Raw genomic sequence first — 12,519 nt, forward strand, 5'->3', positions numbered from 1 at the left:
TAAAATATTTTTTAAAAAGTTACAAGGGGGGACGCCTGGGTGGCTCAGTGGGTTAAAGCCGCTGCCTTCGGCTCAGGTCATGATCCCAGCGTCCTGGGATCGAGCCCCGCATCAGACTCTCTGCTCAGTGGGGAGCCTGCTTCCTCCCTTCTCTCTCTGCCTGCCTCTCTGCCTACTTGTGATCTGTCAAATAAATAAATAAAATCTTTAAAAAAAAAAAAAAAAGTTACAAGGGTGCCTGAGTGGCTCAGTGGGTTAAAGCCTCTACCTTCAGCTCAGGTCATGATCCCAGGGTGCTGGGATCAAGCCCCACATCGGGCTCTCTGCTCCGCAGGGAGCCTGCTTCCTCCTCTCTCTCTGCCTTCCTCTCTGTCTACTTGTGATCTCTATCTGTCAAATAAATAAATAAAATCTAAAAAAAAAAAGTTACATATATATATAGGGCTGAAATTTAATAAAATAATTTTTATTAATACATCAAATATATCCTTAAGTGAAACTGCCTTTTTAAATCTTTTTAAAAGATTTTGTTATTTATTTATTTGTCAGAGAGAGAGAGAGAGAGAGTGAGTGAGTGAGTACAAGCAGGGGGAGCAGCAGACAGAGGGAGAAGCAGGCTCCTTGATGAGCAAGGAGCCCAATGTGGGACTCGATTCCAGGACCCTGGGATCATGACCTTAGCCGAAAGCACACACTTAACAACTGAGCCACCCAGGCATCCTGAAACTGCCTTTTTTAAAAAAAAACTGAGTACATGATAGTAATTGTTTGTATCTGGGTGATAGGTTCATTGAGTCTTAATACTTTTGCATATATCTGAATTGAAATGATGTTTTGGTTTGGGGAAAACAAGTTAGAAAAAATAGGATAGAGATTCAGTACTCTGAAATAAATTTTCCCACAGGTAATATAATTTTTACTAATATTTACATTCAGAGTCTGCATGTTTGTCTTTTATGTCTGCTTTCCATATTAATTTTGTTATTCATTTAAACCTAACAGCTTAAGCATGAAAACATTAAGATCTTTGATTTTGTATGTTTACGAAATTAATACCCAGTATTAAATAAAACAATGAAAGACAATCAAGATACCAATATTTAATAGAAGCTATACACTGTACTTAGCACCTTATATATTATTTCATTAAAACCCACACAACCAGAAAAAAGTTGGGTAGTCACATAGCCAACGAGGGGAACTACAATTCAAGCATAAACTATATACGTTATTCATATTGGTCCTTATTCCCATATTCTACTTGTTTATAAAGCTTGGAGATAAATTCCACAATGATAACACCTACAAATTACCTGTTAGATTCATATGGTGAAAGCCTGGAGAGTAACCAAGGGACTAATTAAAGAGTATGCCATTCCTCTCCAAGGAATTATTTGGTGGTAGCTCTTGTCTCATGAAATTATTTGAATTCCTTTTGTTACTAGTTATATCATTTATAGAAGCATGCTCGCCACTAATTTTCCTTTTCCTTCCATGATCAGTTTAAACAATGCCTGGCTTTGCAAATCACCATCTGACATATAAACAAATGTTTAATTTTTAATTAGTTATTAAATTATGAAATGGGAAAGAGAATGAGTGTCACAGATTTTACATGCTGTCCTAATATGTTTATAATTCCTCTGCTTACATCATACTGCCTCCCTCTTCCAGTTCACATTTTTCACTGCTTTGAGAAAAATTTCTCTGAAGAGTCCCATTTCTCTTTATTTACAGCTTCACTATATACTTCCCAAGTTTTCACTCTATATTAACTTTTTCTCTCTTATATAGTGTTTCATAATTACTTTGTAATCAGTTTCTTTCTTTTTCTTTTTCTTTCTTTCCTTCAGAGAGAGCAGGGGAGGGGCAGAGGGAGAGAGAGTTTCAAGCAGACTCTGTGCTGAGCGCAGAGCCTGAAAAGGGGCTCAGTCTCATGATCCTGAGTTCATGACCTGACCCAAAACCAAGAGTCAGACACATAATCAACTCTGCCACCCATATGCTCTGTGATCAGTTAATTTCTGATAGGACAGGAAAAGTAAAGGAAACATTCTCTTTTGGATCTTTAATTAGATTTAGATGCTGTGAAGGAAAGAAATGTCTGTTTTGTTTTCTTTTTGTCTCCCAAATGCTTTATATACCAATAAACACTATAGAGTTGTTTTATAGATAGGCTCTAACCACCATTACTAACATCTTTGTCTACACGATCAGTGTGTGTGTGATGTTTAGAAAACCAATGACAAATATGACCATGCATTAGCCACATGCACACAAAGAAACCTTCAAAATTAAGTATTTTCTGATATTGGATAAGAAAGCTTAGTGCAAATAAAACATATCCTAATGTTTGAGATATGATCCGATCTCAAAATGAAATTTTTCAGTAAATCAAGCAACAGAGTAAGTTCCTTCTTCATTTCTTTCTTTTTTTTTCTTAAATATTTTATTTATTTATTTGACAGAGAGAGAGATCACAACTAGGCAGAGAGGCAGGCAGAGACAGAAGGGCAAGCAGGTTCCCCGCTGAGCAGAGAGCCCGATGCGGGATTTGATCCCAGAGCCCTGAGATCATGACCGAAGCCAAAGGTCTTAGAGGCTTAAACCCACTGAGCCACCCAGGTGCACCCCCACCCTTTTTTTTTTTTTTTTTTAGATTTTAGATTAGATTTAGATTTAAAGATTTTAGATTTAGATTTAGATTAGATTTAGATTTAAAGATTTTATTTATTTGACAGACAGAGATCACAAGTAGGCAGAGAGGCAGGCAGAGAGAGGAGGGAGCAGGCTCCCTGCCGAGCAGAGAGCCCAATTTGGGGCTCGATCCCAGGACTCTGGGATCATGACCCGAGCTGAAGGCAGAGGCTTTAACCCACTGAGCCACCCAGGCGCCCCCCACACTTTTTTTTTTTTTAAAGAGAGAGAGAGAGCACACAAGCAGGGAGGAGGGCAATGGGAGAGGGAGAGAGAATCTGAAGCAGTCTCCAAGCCCAGCACAGAACCTAACACAGGGGCTCAATCTCATAACCCTGAGATCATGACCTGGGCTGAAATCAAGAGTCAGGACCTTAACCAACCAGATGCCCTCTTCTTTATTTCTAAATTCACTTGTTCCTTCAACATTTACAGTGTGCCTTGGAAATAGGATATGTAATTTACGTAAGTGCATAAAGAGCTTGTAAGGAGTAGAAATGGTGTATACTAAGAGCATTTCTCAATATGGGTTCCCTGGCACACTGCAGACTTGGTTTTGTATCTCAAGAGGAAAAAACTAGTGAAATCTGTATGTACAGGTATAAGAAAAAATTAAACACATTAGTAGCACAGAAGGATATTCAAACTGTATATTGATACACAGGCAGCATTTACCAACTAACTACCACATGTATGCTCTCTTTAATGGTAAGTGGTTTTTATTATGTATCTGTCATAATTTCAGTAATTTTTCTATATGATATTTTTATATTTAATTTTTCTAAACTTGTATACAATTTAAGACATACATATTTTTTAGCCATTGCTGAAAATAAGTACATTTTAGTTTGCCTTCTTAAGCAGAAAAGTAGTATTAAATAAATGATAAACAACTTCATTGCTAATAAGTTATCAGTAGGAATGAGTGAACCAGTTGAGGAAATGAATGAGGAAAAAGTTCGTGTTGAAAGGGCACCTGGTTAGCTCAGATGAAGAGCGTGTGACTTTTTTTTTTAAATAAATATTTTATTTATTTATTTGACAGAGAGAGAGAGCACAAGCAGGGGGAGTGGCAGGCAGAGAAAGAGGGAGAAGCTGCTGAGCAGATAGCCTGACATGGGGCTCAATCCCAAGACCCCAGGATCATGAACTGAGCCAAAGGCAGATGCTTAACCCCATCTGAGCCACCCAGGTGCCCCGAGCATGTGACTCTTGATCTTGGGGTTGTAAATTTGAGCCCCATGTTGGATGCAGGGATTATGGAAGGAAGGAATGGTGGGAGGGGAGGAGGGAGGGAAGGAGGAAGGAAAAGAGTCCTCATTGGAAAGTGAGGAAGAGTTCCCTAAATATAGGAATGAGGGAACAAGAAGAGAAATAATTGATACCCTGACATAGAATATGTTTAAGGATGCAACTGCAGAGTGCCACTTCCCGTGACAATTTTAAGACTCAAACTGATGCTTTAATTTCATCCTTTAAAGTTTAGGACCCAGAAGCAGCCAGCGTCCAACAGCAAATTTACCCTCAAACTTACTACTTGCCAAATTATTCTGTGGCAGGTTACCCAGATTGTGACAATACTCTGTCTCAAGATTGAGGGTGAAAGATTAAAAGGGAAGGTAGGGATTTCATGGGTTGGCAATTCTTTTTATTCTTTGGCCACTGAATCCTAGTACATAAACTTTTTTTTTTTTTTTAAGCCTGTTGCTTAATGTAGTTGCTTCATGGAGATAGATTAAGGAGTATTAGAGTAACTTATTTCCATATTTCCCTGCAGTCGTACCTATAGCCAATTCAGTTGGCATCTAAAATAAATGTACATACACTGTGATTCCAGGAGGTGCCTGGATGCCTCAGTGGGTTAAGCATCTGCCTCCAGCTTAGATCATGATCCCAGGGTCCTGGAATAGAGCCCCACATCAGGCTCTCTACTCAGTCAGGAGCCTATTTCTGCTCAAGCTCTGTCTCTGTCTCTCTCTCTCTCTTTGTGTCTTAAATAAATAAAAAATATATATACACTATGATTACAAATATCAGAAAACAGGTATTTAAAGGATATACTTCAAAATTTTAACAGAGATTATATCCAGATAGTAAAGTTTTAGGAGCTATTTTTTCTTTTTTCATTTCTATATTTTCCAAATTTCTACCATGAACATGAATTACTTATGCAATTGGAAAGAATATTAATAAAATTCATGCTTTCATAGAGAAATTAAGAAAATGGACTTATTGCTTGCTCTCCATTTGATCCAAAGGGTCTATCTTTGATCTTATCGGTGTTTCATCAATACATTGTAGTTATAAAAGGTGTTCTTTGGTCAAATAAATTAGGAAATACATGGGAGGGACCTAGCATGCAGTAATTAGCAGACAATAATTTATTATTTTGATTATGTTAGGATCTGCGCTGAAGCTATCGACAGAAGCATTAATAAAATCTGAAACCTCCCCTTAATGAACTAAGGGAGGCAGATGTATGAACATATCCTATTATGATATAATGTAATACAGTGTATGCTCTAAAGAGAAAAGAACAAAATAATCCCACAGCATTTAATTTTTAAAACATTAATTTCCTCTTTCAAAGACAACCAATCTTAGCAAAAGGCAATATGTTCATTAAAATTTTGAAAACATTAAGTATAAGGTGATCTTATTCCTTCTCAATCACCTCGAAGTTCTACTACAAAACACGTATGTGGATCCCTGTATACATGCTTATATTTCTAAACAATTTTACAGTTTTCAAAGTGCATTTTATATACCTAATCTTCCTAACAACCCAAAGAGAAGCTAGGCAAACAGTCCTCATTTATAGAGAAGGAAACTAGGTCTTCTTCCCAAGACTAACTAGTGGTCCAGGATCTGACCCAGGTGATAATGCAGACATAATATAGTTATAGTAATCCTGGTGTATATACTTTATAAGATATATTGATCAATGTTTCCGTTTTGGAATGGTCATACATCTGGCTTACATGAAATACCAGGTATTTGAGGTTAGGGCAACAGAAAATTAGCCCAAATGTTAGTAATATGCACAGAGAGACTAGTGACTGCTGTTGGCAGTGTCCAAGACAAAAATGAAAAGTAAGGAGGTGACTCCTTCCTCCACTATTATTTTCCAAGAACTTAGTATCTTGATTTACAAAGTATTTTTTAATAAATATCTCCCTATCATTCTGGATTTAATTATATTATTTGGTGCACGTACTCAACAAAAGCATATTAAGCACTAACAACATAGGAACTAACTATAGTGCATTAGGACCATCGTACAAGTAAATAAGTCTGCAGATACTTAATGAGATTCTTATGACAGTTTCAGGTATATATCTTTGAATACACAAATACTGATCCCATGTTTGCAAATAATGAATGGAAATTTTTATATAAGGGGTGAAACTGAAACAACTGAAAATGACTTTATATCTAGGGGGAAATATTTTTAAAGTATTTCTGACAGTAAGTGAGAATTGGAGATCCAGCTTATCCTGGTTTTGATACTGGCTACGTTGATCTAGCATACATTTTTTAACCTCAACAGAGTACTGTTTTTCTCACCTGCAGAGCATCACAAAAATTCAAAAATTAACACTTATTTCTTCTAAAAATAAAATTTAGGTCACCCACAATGACAGTTTTGATAGCTTTTTGGAGGGTCTTAGTTTTGGTTTGCGTTTTTAGTAAGTACATTTTTCTTTTTTTTTTAATTAGTAAACAGAGGGCACCTAGCTGGCTCAGTCAGAAGAGGGTGCAACTCTTGATCTCAGGGTGATGAGTTCAGGCCCCGTGTTGGGTGTAGAGATTACTTAAATAAGTAAATAAACTTAAAAAAAAAAAAGTAACTCTACATTTAATTAAACCAAATAAGCATTTACATGGCATTTAGCTGGTGACCCCTTAAATCCTTTGATGCTTTTCATAAGTAAGGAGACTAGCACAACTATTGAAGTCACTCTTTAGAACTATGTTTAACATAGAACTGTACAGATTATACAGAAGAATACTAATGTATTTCTGTCATATTTAAAACTGCATTCCTGGCCAATTCTTGTTAGAAAAGGTGTTACGGTACTAAATCAAGTTTTAGACTGTAAACTCCTAGAATTTGCCATTTCAAGTATTAGACTGTGAATTCCAAGCAGTTTTAACCTAGTTAAACATTCATCTGTAAAGAACAGTTAAAATTTATTGACTTCATCCAATTTCACAGCATTTTATACATCATGCTTGAAATGAAATAAAGACTCATTATTCTGAGATAATGAAGAGGCAAAGATTTGGCGTGCTGTTTGGGAAATTACAGGGTGAACTATCTAGGCTCCTTTTAGCAAGATACTTTTCCAAGAAACAACTTCTTTGTTTTCGTTAAGCAATACAGTCCTGTCATAAATTACATCGTCTTTTTGTCTTTAGAAAACCCAGGTGTTATTGCTGAGGTGCAGCGGCTTAAAAAAAAAAAAAAAAAAAAGGCAGGTGAAAGGTTTGCTGCCTTGGGAACCAGGACGCTCCAATTTCTGTCCCAGTCCAGTCCAAGCTCTGTGACCTTGGGAAGTGTCCCCAGGTCAGTGACTAGGTTTCCCTCTCTTCTTAATTATCAGTAATTCAGAGAGGGGGACGGGGATGGGGGGGGGGGTGGTAGGAACCAGTCCCCAGGGACTGCAGACAACCAAGCTACAGCACGGTCCAGGTTCACGCAGTTCCTCAACCCTCGAGGCTCGTCGCCCCGGATCTCCCTACAAGCTCAGCCACTGGCTCCGCTCAGAGCAGTCGGTTCCGGTTCCCCCGCCGGGTACCCGGGTTCTGCTCCGCGCTCCCCCCACCGTCTCCAGCCTCGCTGCTAGAAAGGGACCTTGCGATCATCCTTCCATCTGCCGAGAAACGCTCCATCCACCCTTAATTCTCACCCTCGTCCGTCCTCCTTCAGAGAACACCTGACACCGCTGCACTCGACAGAGCCCCACCATGGCTCTGTCTCAAGATCCCTTATCTTCCTTCAGGAGAGCTCCCCTTCACATCGCCTTCACCTCCAGGGAGTCCTCTTTCGCACACCCATTCTTCCTCAAACTCTCACGCATTTCCACCCGCCAGCCTTTTGCAGAGCTCTGAAGGACCCTCAGCTCTAGTGGGGGGGAAAGCCTCCCCCACCTCCGCCATCGATCTGGGGACCCCCTCTCACCTCCGCGGTGAGAGATGTGTTTACTGAGGAATCGCTGCTTCTTTCTCGGGTGCAGCAAGGTCGGGTATTTGAGCAACAAGAATGAGGTCACCAAGTACCCTCCCAGGGTGGAGAGAAGGTAAAAAGCCGCGGTGGACGACATCTCAGCCTCCTTGTGGGAAGTCTCCCACCCCAGGGCCCTCTGAACTCCGCTGCGGCGGTCGCAACGGCTGCGGCGGCGGAGGCAGCTGCTCGAGGTCTGCTCGCCCCCAGCCGGTGCCCGCGGTGCAGCGCACTTGTCGGCGCCAGCCGTCCACGCAGGCGCAGCCAGACCCCAGGCGTCTGAGCAACAAAGGGGCTGCGGTACGCAGGCGCGCTCTGGCTGCTGGGTAGGAGCCTGCAGAGGTCCGGTAGTGAGCATTTGCCACCGAGCTCTGTGGTAGAACCTGCAGCGCTTTAGAAAAGCTCCAAAGGAGGCGAAAGCTTGGAATCCTGCCAGTGCCTTCGCCATCCCTCAGGCAGAGAAGGCTTTTCAAAGATAGCCTGAATTCAGGAAGGCCTGACATAATTAGAAAATCTGCATCAAAAGAAGAGAGATTCCAGGGCACATCTTAACCCCTACTCCAGGAAGTGCAAAGAACTGTTACCCATGGAGGAGTTAAGGCTTGCTAAAACAAATAATGAACCCATCCGTTTGTCTAGCTAAGATAGTTTTCCCTATTATACATAGCATAAGACGTACTAGTTTGCTTATCAATCAAATATTCGAGGGGCAGACTCCTCCCTCGTTTCACTGTTAAAATGTAATCCACCTCCCCAGCCCACCCCACCCCCCGCCTTGGATAGGAAGTCAAGAAATATTTGTTGACTTGCAAGTCTACTTACATTAAGAAAACGTTGACAAGTTTATAGGTTATTATTTAGAAGTCTTAGATGGGAAACTCAATCCCAGAAGGGCCAACTAGTTTTTCTTTTATCCATACTTCCAGGTTGACATAAGGAAAATGTGGGGAAAAGGTAGGTGGCTACATATCCGAGGAGCGCCGTGAAGGTCAAGTTGATCACTGTCTTAAAAGTCAGTCATGGGTGAGGGTCTTGCTGGTTCAGGGGTAGTCAAGGGGTTAGTTTCAGTGCCCATCAGGTTTTTTTTTTTTTTTTTTTTTAAAGATTTTGTTTACTTTTTTGACAGAGATCACAAGTAGGCAGAGAGGCACGCAGAGAGGAAGGGAAGCAGGCTTCCTGCTGAGCAGAGAGCCGTATGTGGGGCTTGATCCCACGACCCTGGGATCATGACCGAGCCAAAGACAGAGACTTTAACCCACTGAGCCACCCAGGCGCCCCCATCAGGTTATGTTTTGCCTGCAGGATCTTTTGCCTGAGTTAAGAGATAAGATAGAAAGAAGAACTTAATCAATTACAAAGTTTGAGGTTAAAATAGAAATAGTTGAAGTCCTCATTCCATGAAGATTCTAGGAAACGGTGGCCTACACTAAATTTTTAAAAAGTAGCTGAAAATGGGGCGCCTGGGTAACATTCAGTGGGCTGAGTGTTAAGACTCTTGGTTTTAGCTCAGGTGATCTCAGGGGTGTGGGATAGAGCCCTACACTGGGCTCGGAGCTCAGCACAAGTTGGCTTGGGGTTCTTTCCCCCTCCTTCTCCTCCCCTCTGCTCTCCCCCCTGCTTGTGTGCGCTCTCTCTCTCTAAAATAAAAAGAAATAAAATCTTTTTATTTATTTATTTATTTAGATTTTTCTTTATTCATTCGACAGACAGAGATCACAAGTAGGCAGAGAGGCCGGCGGCGGGGGGGGGGGGGCAGGCTCCCCGCTGTGCAGAGAGCCCCATGCAGGGCTGGATTCCAGGACCATGACCCAAGCCGAAGGCAGAGGCTTAACCCACTGAGCCACCCAGGCGCCCCTAAAATCTTTTCTTTAAAAAAAACGTAGCTGAGGGGCTCAGTCCTTAAGTGTCTGCCTTCAGCTCTGGTCGGGATCCCAGGGTCCTGGGATCGAGCCCCACATCGCCCTGCTCAGTGGGAAATCCGCTGCTTCTTCTCCCCCTCCCCCGGCTTGTGTTCTCTCTCTCTCGCTGTCTCTGTCTCTGTCAAATAAATAAATAAAACCTTAAAAAAAAAAAAAGAAGTAACTGAAAAAGACTTCTGCATCAGTTTGCCACCATAGGAAGTCTATTTCTTGATCTAATATCAAAATATGTAGAGAAATGGTAAAGCCTTTATAGAAGAAAAAGAACTAAGTATGAAAATTCTCAAATATAACCACATTTTTTAAACTAAAACATTTTAAGGAAACTCATGAGTTGAAAAATATTGCCTTGTTAGGAATAATCTGTTTAGGGCTGACAAATTATATCCTATAGATCAGCTTGATGGACATGGTTCTTTACCAAAATCTCACCTGATAGCAACTTTTCTTTTTAACTTTTGTTAAACTTCTGTTTAACCCAAAGGAGAGAGAGAGAGAGCACGCACAAGCAGGGGGAGGAGCAGAGGGAGAAACAGCCTCCCTGCTGAGCAGGGATCCCAGAGTGGGTCTCTATCCCAGGACCCCGGGATCATGACCTGAACTGAAGGTGGACGCTTAACCAACTGAGCCACCCACGTGCCGGGTCTGTTTCACTGTTCTCTGCAGAAGTTGAGTACTTTGCCCAAGATTACATAGCTAGTAGCTAATGTTATAACAAAGGTCACCAATCTTAATTCAGTTCAAGGGGTTGGTTGGAGAAGATAGTATTGAGCTTCTGAAAAATAAAAGATTAATGAATGATTCCTTAGGTTGTCATTTAAATCCCATTTACAATTGCATTGCCCAAATCATTAGGTAGCAGATGTAATGGCCTAGGATCAGAGATATTTACCCAAGAGTTCTGAAGGAATTAATAAATTAAATTGAGATCTTATTCAAAATAAGAAAACTGGTGCTGATAGGATTGATGGCCTGCCATCAGGATTCCTAACTATGACAATGGGAATCTGATACTAGGCTAGAGCATGGTTTAACTTTTTGTAGGGCAATTTAGCAATATGTGTCAAAATGCAAAATGTATATATCCGTTGCCCCATCAATCCAAAGTCTAACAGTTTATTCTGCAAAGAAAAGTTCATAAGTATTAATAAAAGACATATGCATGTGGGATGCCTGGGTGACTCAGTTGGTCAAGCATCTGACTTTGGCTCAGGTCATGATCTCAGGGTCCTGGGATGGAGCCCCACGTAAACTCCCTGGCTCAATGGGGAATCTGCTTCTCCCTCTCTCTCTGCTTCTCCCTGCTGCTTGTGCTCTCTCTTTAATAAATAAAATCTTAAAAAAAAAAGAAGAAGAAAATGATTTTTATTGCTATATTTTTGGGCAGGATTATTTTTAGCATAGAAAGATTTGGGAACAATACATTGTATTTACAATATGATAGGATCTGAGCTCAGTTACAAATAACAATAACTATCCTTTCTATTTGTAAGAGTTTGTAAAGGACTTCAATTAATACAACTTTAAGAGTTTGAACCAAGGTTATCTTTTGAGGTAGATAAAGGAGTTATTATCCTCATTTTACAAGATCAACAAACTAAAGCTTTAGATGGTATCCAATGTTTGGAAATACAGTAAACTACTTCCTTAAAACATCAACCCAGTGAGCTGCTGTGCCAAACTAGGCCAATAAACATAATTCAGAATACTGAAAATTAAACATAAACTGCTAGCTGACCTTTGTTCACAGTTGTGCAGCATTCTAAAAACTGAGTGTAGTTCTATTTGCCACACCTTAGGACAGGCACAAAGTTGTAAGAGACAGAATGGAGAGAGAGTGGCCAAAGGATTTCAGAGGGTGTCATATTTGAAGTATAAACAAACTAACAAAAATTAAATCAAGTTTAAAAGACCACAGAAAGGTACAATAGGAAAGGTACAAATCAAGTCTACAAAACTGCTACCCGTCATGATGCTTACCATAGGTTTTACATATATGAGGCACTGTTTACCCGATAATAAAATGTAGGACTAAAACTAACCAAAATGTATTCACCATCTCCAAAACTATTAGAATTATGGGATACCTTTAAAAAGTAAATTCAAGATAAAATATAATTATCAAGAATTTATAGGGGCACCTGGGTGGCTCAGTGGGTTAAAGCCTCTGCCTTTGGCTCAGGTCATGATCCCAGAGTCCTGGGATCAAGCCCCACATCCGGCTCTCTGCTCAGCGGGGAGCCTGCTTCCCCCTCTCTCTCTGCCTGCCTTTCTACCTACTTCTGATCTCTGTCTGTCAAATAAATAAATAAAATCTTTAAAAAAAAAAGAATTTATTTATGTGCCCCTCTGTTAGGAGCTTTATATATACTCCTTTACTCCTCACAAACACCCTTTGTGATAAATAATAATTATCATTATCATTTTATTATTTAATCATTACCATTTTAGAGAAAATAATGCTCGAGAATTAAGTAAATTGTCTAGATTTCTCTTTCTAAAGATTTATTTATTTGAGAGAGAGAGTGGGGATGGATGTGGGCAGTGGGAGAGAATCCTTAAGCAGGCTCCCTGATGAGTGCAGAGCCCAACATGGGGCTCACCCATCTGACCCATGAGGTCATGCACTGAACTGAAACCAAGAGTCTGATGCTCAACAGACTGAGCGCCACTCAG

The 12,519-nt window shown here is 40.3% G+C and overlaps 1 protein-coding gene across 1 annotated transcript in view; it reads right to left on the reverse strand.

Moving 5' to 3' along the window:
- The window catches only part of GDPD1 (glycerophosphodiester phosphodiesterase domain containing 1), a 53,475-nt gene extending 45,342 nt beyond the window's left edge, over positions 1–8,133 (reverse strand). The window contains exon 1 of the mRNA XM_080826821.1: positions 7,883–8,133. Coding sequence (XP_080682947.1) covers positions 7,883–8,024 — 142 coding nt within the window. The 5' untranslated portion in view covers positions 8,025–8,133. The remainder of the gene's footprint in view (positions 1–7,882) is intronic.
- Positions 8,134–12,519: the final 4,386 nt, after the last annotated feature.

Source organism: Martes martes (genome assembly GCF_963455335.1).
Source record: "Martes martes genome assembly, chromosome: 16".
NCBI classification, from domain to species: Eukaryota; Metazoa; Chordata; class Mammalia; order Carnivora; family Mustelidae; genus Martes; species Martes martes.